Source organism: Anomaloglossus baeobatrachus, chromosome 1, assembly GCF_048569485.1.
Source record: "Anomaloglossus baeobatrachus isolate aAnoBae1 chromosome 1, aAnoBae1.hap1, whole genome shotgun sequence".
NCBI lineage: Eukaryota > Metazoa > Chordata > Amphibia > Anura > Aromobatidae > Anomaloglossus > Anomaloglossus baeobatrachus.
Window position 1 is genome coordinate 744450537 of NC_134353.1, and position 17523 is coordinate 744468059.

General features: G+C 49.2%; 1 protein-coding gene across 8 annotated transcripts in view; it reads left to right on the forward strand.

The window, feature by feature from the left end:
* CLIP1 (CAP-Gly domain containing linker protein 1) overlaps positions 1–17523 on the forward strand; it is a 187768-nt gene that overhangs the window by 26705 nt on the left and 143540 nt on the right. For all 8 annotated transcript variants that reach the window (XM_075323143.1, XM_075323152.1, XM_075323184.1 and 5 more), the window contains exons 4-7: positions 9316–9440; positions 9591–9816; positions 10722–10919; positions 11609–11712. In XM_075323143.1, coding sequence (XP_075179258.1) covers positions 9316–9440; positions 9591–9816; positions 10722–10919; positions 11609–11712 — 653 coding nt within the window. The remainder of the gene's footprint in view (positions 1–9315; positions 9441–9590; positions 9817–10721; positions 10920–11608; positions 11713–17523) is intronic.

Below are 17523 nucleotides of genomic sequence, written 5' to 3' on the forward strand. Positions count from 1 at the left end.
ACAACACACACACACACACACACACTCATCAGATCACACTCACTCTCACACACACATCACATCGCATCCACACACTCACAACATCCTGGGATATCGCTTGCTTCTCGGCGGTGATACTGTGGAGTGACCTTCCAGGACCTGCCGGAGGATCACATGGCCAGAAGCATGTGGGATCTCCGGATGTCGTGAGTGTGAGCGCGTATGTGCGTATCTTCAGTGTGTGTGTGAGTGTATGCGATCGGATGTGTGTGAGTGTGTTCAGATGTGTGTGAGTGTATGCGATCGGATCTGTGAGTGTCGGCAGAGGAGCACGGCGTGCTGGGGGAGGCTGGGAGGAGAGAGGCTGATCCTGGGGAAGGCTGGGAGGGTGTAGGCTGATGCTGGGGGAGGCTGAGAGGAGAGAGGCTGATGCTGGGGGAGGCTGGGAGGAGAGAGCCTGATGCTGGGGGAGGCTGGGAGGGGGAGGATGATGCTGGGGGAGACTGGGAGGAGGGAGGCTGATGCTGGGGGAGGCTGGGAGGAGAGAGGCTGATGCTGGAGGAGGCTGGGAGGAGAGAGGCTGATGCTGGAGGAGGCTGGGAGGAGAGAGGCTGATGCTGGAGGAGGCTGGGAGGAGAGAGGCTGATGCTGGAGGAGGCTGGGAGGAGAGAGGCTGATGCTGGGAGGAGAGAGGCTGATGCTGGGAGGAGAGAGGCTGATGCTGGGGGCAGAGATGCTGGTGCAGCATGGGGGATGGAGGACGATGGGGGGTGCGCAGCATGGGGGATGGAGCACGATGGGGAGTGCGCAGCATGGGGGATGGAGCACGTTTGGGAGTGCGCAGCATGGCGGATGGAGCACGTTTGGGAGTGTGCAGCATGGCGGATGGAGCACGTTTGGGAGTGCGCAGCATGGCGGATGGAGCACGTTTGGGAGTGCGCAGCATGGCGGATGGAGCACGTTTGGGAGTGCGCAGCATGGCGGATGGAGCACGATGGGGGGTGCGCAGCATGGGGGATGGAGCACGATGGGAGGTGCACACCTCCCCCCAACACACACACAACACACCACACACACACTGGGAACCACAAACACCGCCCTACACAGACACCCACACACACAGACAACGCTGCACACACACAACACCCAACACACAAACACCACGGCACACACAAATATACGCACATACCATGCAACACACACATTGCACAAAACATACCTCCCCCAAAACACACCACACCCACACAAACCGCGCAACACACACAACGCTACAGACACACAGCGCTGCATAAACAACGCAACACACATACAACACCGCTCTCACCCCCCGCCACACCCAGACAACACCCAGAACATGTACAGCGCCCTACACAAACACTTGGTAACTACAGACAACAACATCTATATATATATATATATATAACAAAAATCATACATTAACTACACAATACGTAAATTCTAGAATACCCGATGCGTAGAATCGGGCCACCTTCTAATATATATATATATATATATATATATATATATATATATATATATATATATATATATATATATATATATATATATATATATATATATATATATATATATATATATATATATATATATATATATATATATATATATATATATATATATATATATATTAGAAGGTGGCCCGATTCTACGCATCGGGTATTCTAGAATTTACGTATTGTGTAGTTAATGTATGATTTTTGTTATATATATATATATATATATATAATATATATAGATGTTGTTGTCTGTAGTTACCAAGTGTTTGTGTAGGGCGCTGTACATGTTCTGGGTGTTGTCTGGGTGTGGCGGGGGGTGAGAGCGGTGTTGTATGTGTGTTGCGTTGTTTATGCATATATATGCATATATACAGATATACACACACATATACACATATATATATATACGCCGCAGCATGTATCCACGTTTTTTGAAATAAAAAACATCAGAGTGTTGCACAGCATAATATGTACATAATATATATACATATATATATATATATATATATATATATATATATATATATATATATATATATATATATATATATATATATAATATGTATATATGGGTGTGATCAATCTATTAATTGAAATGTAATATATGCAATGATTTTTTTGCAATAATGTTAATGCTTTTTGTACATATATTATTATTATTCTATATATGTAGTTTATATTGTTTTGAAAAAGTTTGTTGGTAACAAGTTTATCTGTTTCTATTTTTCATTTTGGTGTGTGATAATTTTGCATAATCGCTGATGTTATGGGTGATGTAATTTCTGTTGGATGTTACTATTTATTGCAAATTGTAATAATCTTCATTGCTGTTAAAAGCCTGTGAGGGGCTGCTACGTTCCAGGTGGTGAAGCTGCAATAAAGCCACTAATTTGCTGCAACAAGCGGGTGCCGGGATTTTTTATTAAATCTACATCATATGATTCTTGTATTATATACAGTAATACAACCAGCCAAAAGCTGGCATTCAGCAGAGCACTGTCATGGTGTGGAGTCTTCATCATACCCTCAGCCATCATGACAACCCATTGGTACACACCCCGTGGGATGAGCACTGTAAATGCTGCTGGCTGAGAATCACATCGGCATTTAACAGCTTAAAGGTAACCTGCCAGCAGATTTGAGGCCTATAAGCTGCGGCCACCACCGGTTGGCTCTTATATACAGCATTCTAACTTGCTATATATAAGAGCCCAGGCCTCTGAGTAGAACGTGAAAATCACTATATAATACTTGCCTGAACAGTCGCTGCGGTGGTGTTGGGTCATATGGGCGTCTCCGTTCTCCGGTGCTGGCGCCTCCTCTTTCGGCCATCTTCATCCTCCTTCTGAAGCCAGGGTGCATGACGTGTCCTACCTCATACACACTCACCGGTCCCGTACAGGCGCACTACAATACTTTGATCTGCCCTGCTCCGTTCTCCAGTGCCCTGCTCCACCAGTACCGGAGAACGGAGACGCCCATATGACCCAACTCCACTGCTGCGACAGTTTAGGTAAGTATTATAAAGTGATTTTTACGTTCTACACAGCGGCCTGGGCTCTTGTATACAGCTGTTAGAATGCTGTATATAAGAGCCCTATGGTGGTGGCTGCAGCTTATAGGCCCCAAATCTGGTAACAGGTTCCCTTTAAGGTTAACCTGTCAGGTGCAATATGCACCCAGACCCACGAGCAGCATATTGCTAATCCCTGCCTAACTGGCCCTTTATCTAGTAGCATAGATAGAGATCTGTAGAAAAAGTATTTCTAAAGATCTTTTATGAGATGATATTGAATGTAGGAGCTAGTCGCAAGGGCGTTAGTTCCTGCGCTCATTCCGCCCTCTCAGCATGTTTGTACGCCCACAAAGGCGTGCTACAATGCTATTCATTATACCGCATCATCAGCCATGACGCGCGAACCTGTGTACGCATCCCAGCTTCAGAGAGATCTAGTGCGCATGACCGGAAGTGCTGGGACTTCTGATCAGTGGTGACAGTGGACATAGGTAAGTGTATCACTGCTGATGATGCTGCAGTGAGTAGCATCTTAGCATCTCATAAAAAATCATTAGAAATACTTTTTCTAAAGATCTCTTTATGCATGGGGGAAAAAAAAAAAAAAAACCTCACCAGAAAAAAGCCACCAGCCAACTCAGGTCAAAATGGCAAATGCACACGCAGGATGCAGCCGGGCCCCCATGATAAATGTATGGGTAAGGGTACTTTAACACTTGCGTTGTGCGGCATCCGTTGCAATCCGCCGCCTTGAGGAATTACGGTAACCGTTGCAAGAAGCAGTTTATTCCTCAGGCTTCTATTAAAGGGAACCTGTCAGCAGAAATGTCCCCTAAAACCTAACAGATTCCCCCTCTGCAGCTCCTGGGCTGCATTCTATAAAGGTCCCTGTTATGATTGTGCCCACTTTCTGACCGAAAAAAAGTGTTTATAAAGTTGTACCTTTTTGGCTTCTGATTCTGTAAATCCGTCACGGGGGCGGGCAGCCTGATGGCCGTTATTCTGCCCCCTGGTCCTGTATGCCGCCCCCATCGCTGATTTCAATACTTCTGGACGCCGCCCACTGCTCCAGCCATCCCCGCGCATGCCCAGTGCCCATCTCTCGGGGATGAGCACTGTGCCCAGCGTCACCGCTGGTGACGTGCACGCAGGGTTAAGATTATGGGCGGTGCTGTGATGTTTATTCCTAAGCAACCGCCCATAATCGCGGGACCGCGCTTTCCCCCTCGGCCTGCTTCTTTCTGCGCAAGCGCGCTGCTGCTGACCTCACTTCGCCTCCTTCCCATCTTGCCCCGAGGCAGGAAATAGATGGGAAGAGCGCAGAGCAGTGACTACACCGAAAGCGCGGTCCCGCGATTATGGGCGGTTGCTTAGGAATAAACATCACAGCACCGCCCATAATCTTAACCCTGCGTGCACGTCACCAGCGGTGACGCTGGGCACAGTGCTCATCCCCGAGAGATGGGCACTGGGCATGCGCGGGGATGGCTGGAGCAGTGGGCGGCGTCCAGAAGTATTGAAATCAGCGATGGGGGCGGCATACAGGACCAGGGGGCAGAATAACGGCCATCAGGCAGCCCGCCCCCGTGACGGATTTACAGAATCAGAAGCCAAAAAGGTACAACTTTATAAACACTTTTTTTCGGTCAGAAAGTGGGCACAATCATAACAGGGACCTTTATAGAATGCAGCCCAGGAGCTGCAGAGGGGGAATCTGTTAGGTTTTAGGGGACATTTCTGCTGACAGGTTCCCTTTAAGGGCAGATTGCAACGGATGGTCTTGCGTTTCATCCGCCCCGCGGCGCATCAGCTGTTTTTTCGGTGACCATCGGACGGAAGGAATGCTGTAAAAAAACTCACTCCTCAGAATTTCGTCGGGATCCGTTAAGAAACATAATGAATGTCTATGGTGCTGGATTTCGTCGCCATGCATTTGGCGGCGGATTCCAGTGCAGGATTCCGTCGAGTTCTACTGAGCATGCTCAGGATGTCCAGCAGAATGTTCTAGATCGTTTAAAATCGCTCCTGGTCTCTCTCTGTCTGTCGGTCTGTTGATCGGTCTCTCTCTCTCGGTCTCTATCTCTGTCGGTCGGTCTCTCTCTCGCCCCCTCTCTCTTGCCCCCCTCTCTCTTGCCCCCCTCTCTCTCAGCCCCCACTCTCTCTGAGCCCCCACTCTCTCTGAGCCCCCACTCTCTCTGAGCCCCCACTCTCTCTGAGCCCCCACTCTCTCTGAGCCCCCACTCTCTCTGAGCCCCCACTCTCTCTGAGCCCCCACTCTCTCTGAGCCCCCACTCTCTCTGAGCCCCCACTCTCTCTGAGCCCCCACTCTCTCTGAGCCCCCACTCTCTCTGAGCCCCCACTCTCTCTGAGCCCCCACTCTCTCTGAGCCCCCACTCTCTCTGAGCCCCCACTCTCATACTCACCAATCACCGGTGTGGCGCTGCACGGCTGTCAGACTGCTCTGGCAGCTTTTCCTCTTTTCAAAATGCTTGCCGCTCATTATTCAATCTCGTATACACTGCTTTCCCCGCCCACAGGTGCTTATGATTGGGTTCAGTCAGACACGCCCCCACGCTGTGACAGCTGTCTCACTGCAACCAATCACAGCCGCCGATGAGTGGGTGTATATCGTGCAGTAAAATAAATAAAAAAAAATTAACAACGTCGTGTGGTCCCCCCAATTTTGATACCAGCCAAGGTAAAGCCACACGGCTGAAGGCTGGTATTCTCAGGATGGGGAGCTCCACGTTATGGGAAGCCCCCCAGCCTAACAATATCAGCCAGCAACTGCGCGGAATTGCCGCATCCATTAGATGCGACAGTCCTGGGACTCTACCCGGCTCATTCCAAATTGCCCTGGTGCGGTGGCAATCGGGGTAATAAGGAGTTAATGGCAGTCCATAGCTGCCACTAAGTCCTAGGTTAATCATGTCAGGCGTCTGAGACACCCCCAATGATTAACCTGTATTTGAAAGTAAATAAACACATACACCCGAAAAAATACTTTATTTGGAATAAAAGACAAAAAAACACCGTCTTTCACCACTTAATTAATAAATATCCCTCCAGGTCCGACGTAATCCGCACGAGGTCCCACGATGTTTTCAGCTCTGCTACATGAAGCTGACAGGAGCGGCCGTAGAACACCGCCGCTCTCTCTCAGCTCCACGCAGCAACTGAAGTGAATCGTGCTGTCAGTGGGGACGTCACTGAGGTAGTCCCCGTGTGTACGGTGATGAGGGGTGCGGTAGTGCCGTGATGTGTAAAAGTATGAAAGTACCCTAACACAGGTGCAGAATACTGATGAGGCAGCCACTCTCAACCTACCAACTCATGGAGGGGGTGGCTGCTGGTATTAATCATGCACACTAAGGTTTTACATAGGGCACCAGTCACACAGATATGTGCAATGCACAGTGTCTGGCTCACATCCTATTGATGACGCCCTTCTATTAGATCAGGCGGGCTCCCCAGCACTATTTAAGTGCACTAGCACACTAGGACAGACACCCCAGAGGGCCTGGCTGCATCCTGCGAAAAGTTGTGGAAAAAAATGATGTACGGTATAATAATAATAAGTGTGAGATATTGGTCCATATTTTGGCCAAAATACATAAGCTCGTAACCCACACGTCAAGGGTTCCCACCCTTACGAGTCCCTACACTATATTCAAAACTGATTCACCGAAAAATACATAAATTCAAAGAAAAAAAAATCAAAAAAACTCACCACAAAAAAGCCACCAGCCAACTAAGGTCAAAATGGCAAATGCACACGCAGGATGCAGCCGGCCCCCCATGATAAAGGTATGGGTAAAGGCCTTACACACTGAGACTTTCTAGCGATCCCACCAGCGATCTCGACCTGGCCGGGATCGCTGGAAAGTCTCTAACAGTCGCTGGTGAGCTGTCAAACAGGCAGATATGGTAAACGACGCAGCAGCGATACGGACCTGCAGAACGACCTTGCTGGAAAGGGAACGCTATAGCACGCCTATGAGCTGGGTCGCTAACTATGTCGTTGTAACTGTGTCAAACACACCGGTGCATGCTGCGCAGCGGGAAACAAAGGACCAAAGATTGGTCCTGAATGACTTCACAGCGGGGCCAGGTCGCTGATACGTTTCACACACTGCAATGTCGCTGGGGAGGTCGCTATTACGTCACAAAACCACTGACGTTACAGCGATATCGCTAGCGATGTTGCAGTGTGTAAAGGGGCCTTAACACAGGTGCAGAATACCGATAAATCTCTTATCTGCTACTAAATACAGGGACTGATGAGCATGGATTAGAAATATGCACCCAGAGCTGCTCCTGGTTGTGGGTGCATATTGCACCTTACAGGTTCCTTTTAGTAGCCGTGGACTGAGCTCCTCTCCACTCGTGGCTGTTGGAGTCAGACGATTGCCTCCTGTTAGTGTTTGACAGGTCACTGCTTTCAGTGACCTGTTTCCCCACCTGAAATCTCAAGCAAGCTCTGTCATTCCCAGGGGTGTAAGGGCCATGTGATGATCAACAGTTGCACTATTGATCTGTGCATGAGCCGCCCCCGGGAATGACAGCACTTGCTTCAAAATGGGGAGCTTGTCACAGAGAAGAATGACCTGTCTGTCATTAAAAGGAGGCCAGGAAAGAGGGAGGAGAGCTCTAAGTTCAGGATAACCCCTGTACAGCAGTGTACACTTGTTGTTCATTTACACAAAAATTCACCTATGCACTTCTATAAAACTGAGACAGGAACATCTAAGGCTAGTTTCACACTTGCGTTGAACGGTATCCGTTGCATTGCGTTGTGTAACGGATGCAACGGATGTGTTGCATATAGTGACACAACGGATGCAATGGATGCTGCAAAACAACGCAATTCGTTTTGATTTTTTTTTTCCCGGTTTTACCAGCGGCAGACTATAGTGAACGATCAGCTGATCGTTCCCTGCAGCCGGCCGCTGGGTGATCAGCTGATTGCTCCCAGTAGCCAGCCGCCGGGTGATCAGCTGATCGCTCCTGCCAGCCGGGTGATCAGCTGATCGCTCCCGGCTGCCGGGTGATCAGCTGATCGCTCCCTGCAGCCGGCCGCTGGGTGATCAGCTGATTGCTCTCTGCAGCCGGCTGCCGGGTGATCAGCTGATCGCTCCCGGCCGCCGGGTGATCAGCTGATCGCTGTCACTTGCCGGCGCCCGGGCATGCCGGCGGGCGGGCGCTCAGCTGAGCGCTGTGACTTGCCGGCGGCCGGGCATGCTGGTGGCCGGTCGTTCAGCTGAGCGCTGTCGCTTGCCGACGGCCGGGCGCTCAGCTGAACGTTCGGCCACCGCGAGTCAAAATAAAGTTTGATTTAAAAAAAAAAAAAAAAAAAGAGCATGCGCAGTGAAATCCAGAGGATTCCGCTGCTCAAAATAACGTTACATGCTGCGTTCCTCCCGCTGGGCGGAAGCAACGGAGCGTCGCCCAGCGGAAGCAACGCAGCTCCTTTTGGTACAATCCGTCAACCATACAAGTCTATGGGAAACAGTGGAATCCGTTAACGGATTCCGCTGTTTCCCAAAAGGGCGGATTGTAACGGAAGGAAAATAACGCAAGTGTGAAAGTACCCTAATACGAAGGTATGGCCATGATCAATATTACAGGGACTTTACATAGCTGACCTTAGTATGGGGTCTAAAAACCTGCTGACTGGTTCCTTTTAAACCTAGGCACTGTGAGTGGTTCTTAATTACCCAATGTGCATAGAAATTTCCCACTGGTACCTACATTTTGAAGTTATTTTCTGCTCAAAATGAGTTGTTTTTGCTTGATCACAACCAAACACCGTTTCATTAATGGGTACAAGATGATAATTTTGTTTCTCTCACAGAGAGCAATCAATCATTTTTCAACTGGCCAACCCTGTACCAAAACAGTTTTTTTTTTTCTTCTGTTAAGGTTAATGGCCGCACAGTAAATCTGTTTAACGTATACCCACTTGGTAATTAACAATGAAACTGTATTTATGGGGTGTCCAAAATGTGAGAAACCAGCTTTTAACCATTATTAGAAAAACATGGCTGCTTTCTTCCAAAATCAGTACCCTGCTTGTTCACAGGTTGTGTGTAGCATTATACATAAGCTTCATTCATTTAAGCTGCAGCACCATAGGCAACCAAAAGACTGGTGTAATGCTTACTGGAAAAAAATCAACTTTTTTTTTTGTTTGTGATCCTGCTTTGTTCACATTGGTGCTTTGCACTATGCTGTCATTCTGTCTCTAGGGTTATGTGGGGCACTGACTGTTTTTGTAGTTAATGGTTCTTACTTAATTTTTAGGTAAGCGGTTCAAAAGCTGGAGTCATTCGGTTTCTGGGAGAGACAGATTTTGCCAAAGGAGAGTGGTGTGGTGTTGAGCTAGATGAACCTTTAGGAAAAAATGATGGCGCAGTGGCTGGCACAAGGTAAGTTACTCAAGCAAAGGTCTAAGAATGGCCATACACTTGGAGGTATTGTTTGCCTAAACCTGGAACCTAAACCTTGTGGGAGAGTGTGTTAGAGGTGGTACCTATAGGGAAGAAAAATATCATGTGTTATCACTACTTTTGTTTTAGGTATTTTCAGTGTCAGCCGAAGTATGGCTTGTTTGCACCTGTGCATAAGGTTACGCGCATTGGTTTTCCATCAACTACTCCAGCTAAAGCTAAAACCACCGTAAGAAAGGTACCCGCAACTCCTGCAACACCAGCATCCCTAAAACGCAGTCCAAGTGCATCCTCTATAAGCTCCATGAGCTCAATTTCATCGTCGGTGAGCAACAAACCAAGTCGCTCTGGATTGGTAAGTGGTGGGAAATAAGGTTATTAAACGGGTATCACATTCCATGACTTGATAATCAGTGGCTTTGTGACTCTGAAATTCATTCATTTTGAGAATTAAAGGGCTACAACTCTGTATTAGAGCTTCACACACTGCACAGGCTGTTGTCTACACAGCAGCAATATCAGCCACTTGCTGTGCAGGGGAACTGGAGCGCACGTCCATGGAATTTATAGGGCTAGCTGTAGTTCTTTGCACAGCTGAGTGGCCAGAAGAGCGCTATCATGTTGCCTAGGACCCCCATTGATTTTAGAGATATAACTTTATGGGAATACTTGTTTAAAGCAGTTGCCGGAAACTTTTAGATTGATGGCCTATCCTTAGGATAGGCCATTAGTATCTGATCAGTGTGGGTGCGACACCCGGCAGCTTTGCCGTTTAGCTGTTCCCTGTGGCGGCAGCGGGCGGATGTACTTAGTTGCGGAGCTGCAGTGCTCTGTCAATGGACTAGGGACCATGGCTGGGTACTGCTGCACATCCACCCCATGTTTGAATCAATCGGGTACAGATATGCAGTACCCATCCCAGGCCTCTATGTAGTTGACAAGTAGTGCAGCTCCGCAATTCAGCACATCTGATGTCAGACTCCCACCGATCCAATAGTGATGACTTATCATAGGATAGGTGATCAATATAAAAGTCCTGGGAAACTCCTTTAATACACTAGTATTTTGTTTTTTTGTTGTTTTTGAAAACTAGTTAGTTTGCTTCTTATAGCTGTCCAAAATTATATAGATAAATTGGTTCTTACTTATAATGCATTCCGGTTTTGTTTTTTTATACTGCTTTTCTGTATGCAACGTTTTACATTGGATAAATTGATTCCGGTAACATTAATCCTTACTTTATATACTTACAATATACAGTTAACAGAAACCTCATCAAGATATGCAAGAAAAATATCTGGTACCACAGCTCTCCAGGAGGCTCTGAAAGAGAAGCAGCAGCATATAGAGCAGCTTCTGGCTGAGAGGGACATGGAGAGGGCTGAGGTGGCTAAAGCTACAAGTCATGCTGGAGAAGTGGAGCAGGAGTTGGCTGTAATACGAGATGGACATGACCAGGTATCATTTCTCTAATGTATGTGTAGTGGCAGCAGCATTTATCAAGAGTGTATTTCCTTTTGGTTTAAGTATACAACGCTGATCATTAATTAGGTGCTACTTTCACAGAATTCAGCGTTAAGCCTGATGTTACAGGGAACAGAGAATATAATTAGGATATTTTATGTATAAATATGTATATAACGTGCGGGTAACTGTATATATTATCTGCTTATGAAAGAAGCTTCACTTATACTATCACTGTTGCTCAAGTTATTGTACCTCTGATCATGCGCAGTGCGCCTCTCTGAAGCCAGGACACATTCCCCTGGCTTCAGGGGCTTAGATGACGCAGAAATGAGCCGTGTACATGCGTGAGATTTCCAGGAGCTGGCTGTGACGCTGGCTCGTGGAAAGCATGTTATCACAGAGTGTGATGGAAAGAGAGCAAACTAGTCTGGGGAACTTACGCTCCTGCTACTAGCCAAGGACCTTATTAGCATAGGGACAGTGAGGTTTATAAGTCGTTTACAAAAAAACAAAAAACATTCATGTTGGTTAACAGCATTATACAGGGCTGGTTAGGGAGGGAATTTAGTCATACAGATATGAATGCTGCTGGGCTGGAGAGCATAGGGGACCTGACGTTCTATTTAATGTATATTTTTCTAGCTGTATCATATATTTAACTTTATGTAATTTTTCTGCAGTATGTGATGGATATGGAGGGTAAAATGGATCAGTTACGTGCTATGGTAGAAGCTGCTGACAGAGAAAAAGTTGAACTTCTAAACCAACTTGAGGAAGAAAAAAGGTATCATTTGTGTTCACTGTCTAGCTGCTGACATCCTAAATACTTTGCTTATTAAATGTATTTGTATTTAACATAGAAATATTCTTATGTATTAGTGTAACTGCTGTTCTGCATCCCTTTTATGTCTGCCCCTTACTGAACAACAGCAAGAGGTTCATTGGGGTTCACCTTGAGCTTGAAAGATGTTCTGTATTGGGCTAAGGCTGCATGGTGACAAGTAACATTGAGTTTGTGCTGTCTCATTGCAATATCACATCGTATAATTTACTTTGGTGGATCAGTGTGCGACTTACAACCTACTGCTACGCTGCAAAATTGCAGCTCTAAAGTAGTTGATTGACAGAAAGTCTCCAAGTTGCACAAATGATTTTGGTTGCATGACTTTTCAGAGTAATGCGGCTGCTCTTGTGTAACCGAAACTATATATATGTGTCCATGAAAATCTTCATGGGACCCATAGGCTTGCATTGCCAATTGTCATCCGACCCTGGGATCAAGATCAGACGTGTCCACAGACCACACGCTTTCTGAGAAATCGTGGACCTGTGAATGGCCCCATAGACTATTACAGGGTAGAGTGCTGTCCACAAAAACCATGGCTAGCACTCCTATGTGAATATCGGCCATCTGATCGTGCTCTTTCCCCATAAACTTCTATTAGCAACGGATTGTGACTGATGGCCTGCGTTGCATCCGCCACGTAACGGAGCAGTTGTTTACTTACCGATTGTCAGGCGGGCGCACCGCTGAATGTAACGTTTTTTGTGTGCGGCGGATTAATTTTTTTTACTGTGAGCATGCGCACAGTAAAAAAACATGATCTACTGTAAATTCATTTCTAGCGGCCGGAACGATCAGCTGATCGGCCGGCGGCTGCCTTTTGTGAACGATCAGCTGATCGGCCGGCGGCTGCCTTTTGTGAACGATCAGCTGATCAGCTGATCGGCCGGCGGCTGCCTTTTGTGAACGATCAGCTGATCAGCTGATCGGCCGGCGGCTGCCTTTTGTGAACGATCAGCTGATCGGCCGGCTTTTGTGAATGATCAGCTGATCGGCCGGCTTTTGTGAATGATCAGCTGATCGGCCGGCTTTTGTGAATGATCAGCTGATCGGCCGGCTTTTGTGAATGATCAGCTGATCGGCCGGCTTTTGTGAACGATCAGCTGATCGGCCGGCGGCTGCCTTTTGTGAACAATCAGCTGATCGGCCGACGGCTGCCTTTTGTGAACGATCAGCTGATCGGCCGGCTTTTGTGAACGATCAGCTGATCGGCCGGCTTTTGTGAACGATCAGCTGGCTTTTGTGAACGATCAGCTGATCGGCCGGCTTTTGTGAACGATCAGCTGATCGGCCGGCTTTTGTGAACGATTAGCTGATCGGCCGGCTTTTGTGAACGATCAGCTGATCGGCCGGCTTTTGTGAACGATCAGCTGGCTTTTGTGAACGATCAGATGATCGCCCGGTGGCCAGCTTTTGTGAACCATCCGTTGCATCAGTCACACAACTGATTGTGACGGATGCAAAAAAACGCAAGTGTGAAAGTAGCCTTAGGCTATGTGCCCACGGGAACCTGTTAGTGCGGATTTTGCTGCGGAAAACCTGCGGATTTTCCAGATAAATCCGCAGGTTTTAGCATGTACAGGCACTCCCCATGTTATCGTATGGGACATGGGGAGTGCTGTGTCCACGCTGCGGAAAGTGCAGCTGCCGACCATGCTGCGGATGTAGGCATCCGCATGTATAATTACATGTCAATTATTCATGCGGAATTACCTGCGGATGTCCCGGCCCTCCGCTATGGAGATAAGAAGCCGAGACGTCCGCAGGTAAGCCGCGTGAATGTCCGCATGTTTCCCGCAGCTATTCCACTGTAATCTAGCAGCTAAAAATAGCTGCGGACGCCGGCGGGTAGCTGCGGGAAACATGCGCTCGTACCTGTGGATACATCCGCAGGTACAAGTGCCCGTGGGCACATAGCCTTAGACTGTTTTCATGAATGATTCAGAGGCCGACACTTAGATTGGTAAATTGTCAGTGAGGTGTAAAACAATGACTCTGTACAATTTAGACTTTTCTTCATCGTTCCTTATGGGAGACCCAGACCATGGGTGTATAGCTTCTGCCTCCGGAGGACACACAAAGTACTTCACTAAAAAGTGTAGCTCCTCCCTCCTAGCATATACACCCCCTGGATAACCAAATATAGCCAGTTCAATGCTTTGTGTTCAGGAGGCACACATCCACACATGCATCCTCATCTGTTTTTGATTTTTGAAAAGAGTTTGAAGAAAAGCGGGTCCAAGCCTGGACTCCCGGCATGTCCCTTCTCACCCCACTGTGTCGGCGGTGCTGTTAAGGTTGATTTCAGGGCTGGAGCCCTTCATGCTGCGCTCCTTCACCATCCCCTCGGGCTCTGGCTTGAAGTGGGAGCCAGCACGGTTCTCACTGCCTTGCAGGAGACCGGTCTCCATCCGCAGCCCCTTTTGGATCCTGCCGGACGGAGCACTCATCCCGCAGGGACCTGGCCCTGCGTCTCACAAGCTAAGTATCTGAGACGTGGTTATCAGGGGGTCCCTTGTACTTTATTGTTGGGGAGAGTGTGCTGTGTAACTATGCTGACTTTCCGGCCGGTTCTCTGGTTTTCACCGGAGAACCGCGCCGATGGTGCCTGCGCGCCGGCCGCATTGTTAAATTTAGGCCCCGGCTTCGCCTGAGGCCTACTTTCGTTTTCACTGCCCCTGCATGCCAATCATGCAGAGGGACAGTGCGGCTCCGCCCAGCGGCTGTTCAGCACAGGGAAGGGACACTCCTCTCTGAGGAAAGATTCCCTCCCCTGTATACCTCCTTTGCCCTCCGGATCCTGCTCTTTGAGATAGGCCCCGCCCCCTCTCCTCGCTCCGGCGCCATTTTATCAGCGTTCTCACACTGATTGGAGCTGCCTGCAGCATCTCTCTGGGGGTCCGGTCTGTGGGATCTGGAGGGCACACAAACGGTCGGGTAAGCCACAGCCTCCGGTTGTGGACCTAGTTATATACTCTCTGGGGGCCATTCTACTCAGAACCCCCACTTCAGCAGCATGTCTCACACAAGGAGCAAGGCTGCAAGGCTGTACTCAATATGCACTGCATGTAAGCTCATACTGCCTGAACCGAGCACATATCCACATTGTGATGCCTGCTCTAACATGGTGGTGCCTCAGCCTGGAGTCTCACTTCCAGTGGTCCCCTCCGGCTGCTTCGGCTCCGGTGGCTGAACCCCTGGCTTGGGTAGAATCCTTCTCTAAGTCTATCTCCCAGTCCTTTGCCGACTCAATGGGACAGTTGTCCCGGACTCTGCTGAGCATGCATCAGCCCCCTTCTCAGGGCGCCTCTGCTGCTACGGCTCGCTCAGCAGAGCTCACAGAGCTCAGACCCCGTCCTCCTAAACGGAGACGCAGGGGCTCCTCTCCTTCCTCGTCCCGCGGCTCTGATTCACAAGCTGAATCACAGGACGAGGAGGATGCCTTTACTGTGGGCTCGGACGCTACCTCCATGTGCCCCATTGATCTGACCGAAGGTGATGCAGATGTTAGTGATTTGATTGCGTCCATTAATTCTGTACTGGACCTCAATCCACCAGTATCGGAGGAACAACCCTCTCTGGTAGAAAAGCACCAGTTTACCTCACCTAAGAGAGCAAGGAGTGTGTTCTTTAACCACTCCAGTTTTCAGGACACTGTGACCAAGCCCAGGGCCTGTCCTGACAAACGCTTCCCAAAGCGTAGTTCTGATGACCATTTTCCCTTTCCACCAGAGGTGGTCAAGGAGTGGGTTCATTCACCGAAGGTAGACCCTCCGGTGTCTAGAATCTCAGCCCGGACAGTTGTATCTGTGGCTGATGGCACCTCACTTAAGGATTCCACTGACCGCCAGGTTGACCTTTCTGGCCAAATCTGTATATGAAGCGGCAGGGGCCTCGTTCTCCCCGTCTTTTGCAGCAGTATGGGCTCTTAAAGCCGTCTCTGCCTCTCTGGAGGAGATGCATTCCCTCACCAGGGACTCGATGCCCGAAATGGTTGCCTTAACTTCCCAGGCTTCAGCCTTTTCATCCTATGCCATGTCTGCCATTCTGGAGGCTTCTCACCGCACGGCGGTGGCTTCAGCTAATTCCCTCGCTATACGCAGGATCTTGTGGCTGCGAGAGTGGAAAGCAGACGCTTCTTCCAAGAAGTACCTTGCTGGGCTCCCATTTGCTGGGTCCCGGCTGTTCGGCGAACAACTGGATGAAATCATTAAGGAAGCTACTGGCGGGAAGAGTACTTCCTTGCCACAAACTAAAACCAGGAAACCTGTCCAGGGCAGGAACCAGTCGAGGTTTCGTTCCTTTCGTTCCTCTAACTGGTCATCCTCTAAACCCTCAGCCTCGTCCACTAACTCAGCCAAGGACCGAAAACCCAGCTGGCGCACGAAGCCGCGTCCTCAGAAGTCCGCAGGGGCCGCTGCCACTAAGGCAGCCTCCTCTTGACTATCTGGCCGCGCCAACAACGTCCTTGGTCGGTGGCAGGCTCTCCCACTTTGGCGACGTGTGGTTTCAACACGTCTCCGATCAGTGGGTGCGGGATATCAGCTCCCACGGCTACAGGATAGAATTCTCTTCCAGCCCGCCAAACAGATTTTTTCTGTCCATTCCCCCCTGCTCCAAGGCCGCCCGCCGCCTTCTCGCAGGCCGTGGCATCCTTGCAGGCCAATGGAGTAATTGTACCGGTTCCCGCCCGGGAACGGTTCAGAGGTTTCTACTCAAACCTCTTCCTAGTCCCCAAAAAGGACGGTTCCTTCCGGCCCATCCTGGATCTCAAGCTTCTCAACAAGCATGTTCAGGTGCGGCATTTTCGCATGGAGTCTCTGCGATCAGTCATTGCCTCAATAACCCAAGGAGATTTCCTAGCATCCATCGACATCAGAGATGCCTATCTGCATGTGCCAATTGCAGTTTCACACCAGCGTTGGCTACATTTTGCAATCAGAGAGGAACATTTCCAATTCGTGGCTCTCCCCTTCGGGTTAGCCACGGCCCCTCGAGTATTCACCAAGGTCATGGCAGCAGTGGTTGCGGTTCTGCACCTCCAGGGGTTGGCAGTGATTCCTTACCTGGACGACCTTCTAGTCAAGGCTTCATCCAGTGCAGACTGTCAGCGGAGTGTCTCGCTCACTCTCGCCACTCTAGTCCAGTTCGAGTGGCTTGTCAATCTACCCAAATCCACTCTGACTCCGACCCAGAGTCTCACGTACCTAGGGATGCAGTTCGAGACTTTGCCGGCACTTGTAAAGCTGCCCTTAGTCAAACAGCAGTCCCTCCATCTGGCGGTGCGCTCTTTACTGAGGTCTCGCCGTCACTCCATCAGGCACCTAATGCAGGTGCTGGGTCAGATGGTGGCGTCAATGGAAGCGGTTCCCTTTGCCCAGTTCCATCTGCGTCCCCTGCAGCTGGACATTCTCCGCTGTTGGGACAAGCGGACTTACTCCTTGCACAGGTTGGTGGCTCTGTCGCCACAGACCAGGGGCTCCCTTCAGTGGTGGCTTCGGGACCCTCTCTCTGTCTCAGGGACGTTCCTTCCTGGCCCCGTCCTGGATGATCCTCACCACGGATGCCAGCCTAACCAGCTGGGGAGCAGTATATCTCCACCACAGAGCGCAGGGCACTTGGACTCAGTCCGAATCAGCCCTCTCGATCAATGTGCTGGAAATCAGAGCTGTGCTTCTAGCTCTCTTAGCCTTTCACCATCTGTTGGCGGGCAAGCACATTCGAGTCCAGTCAGACAACGCGACAGCAGTT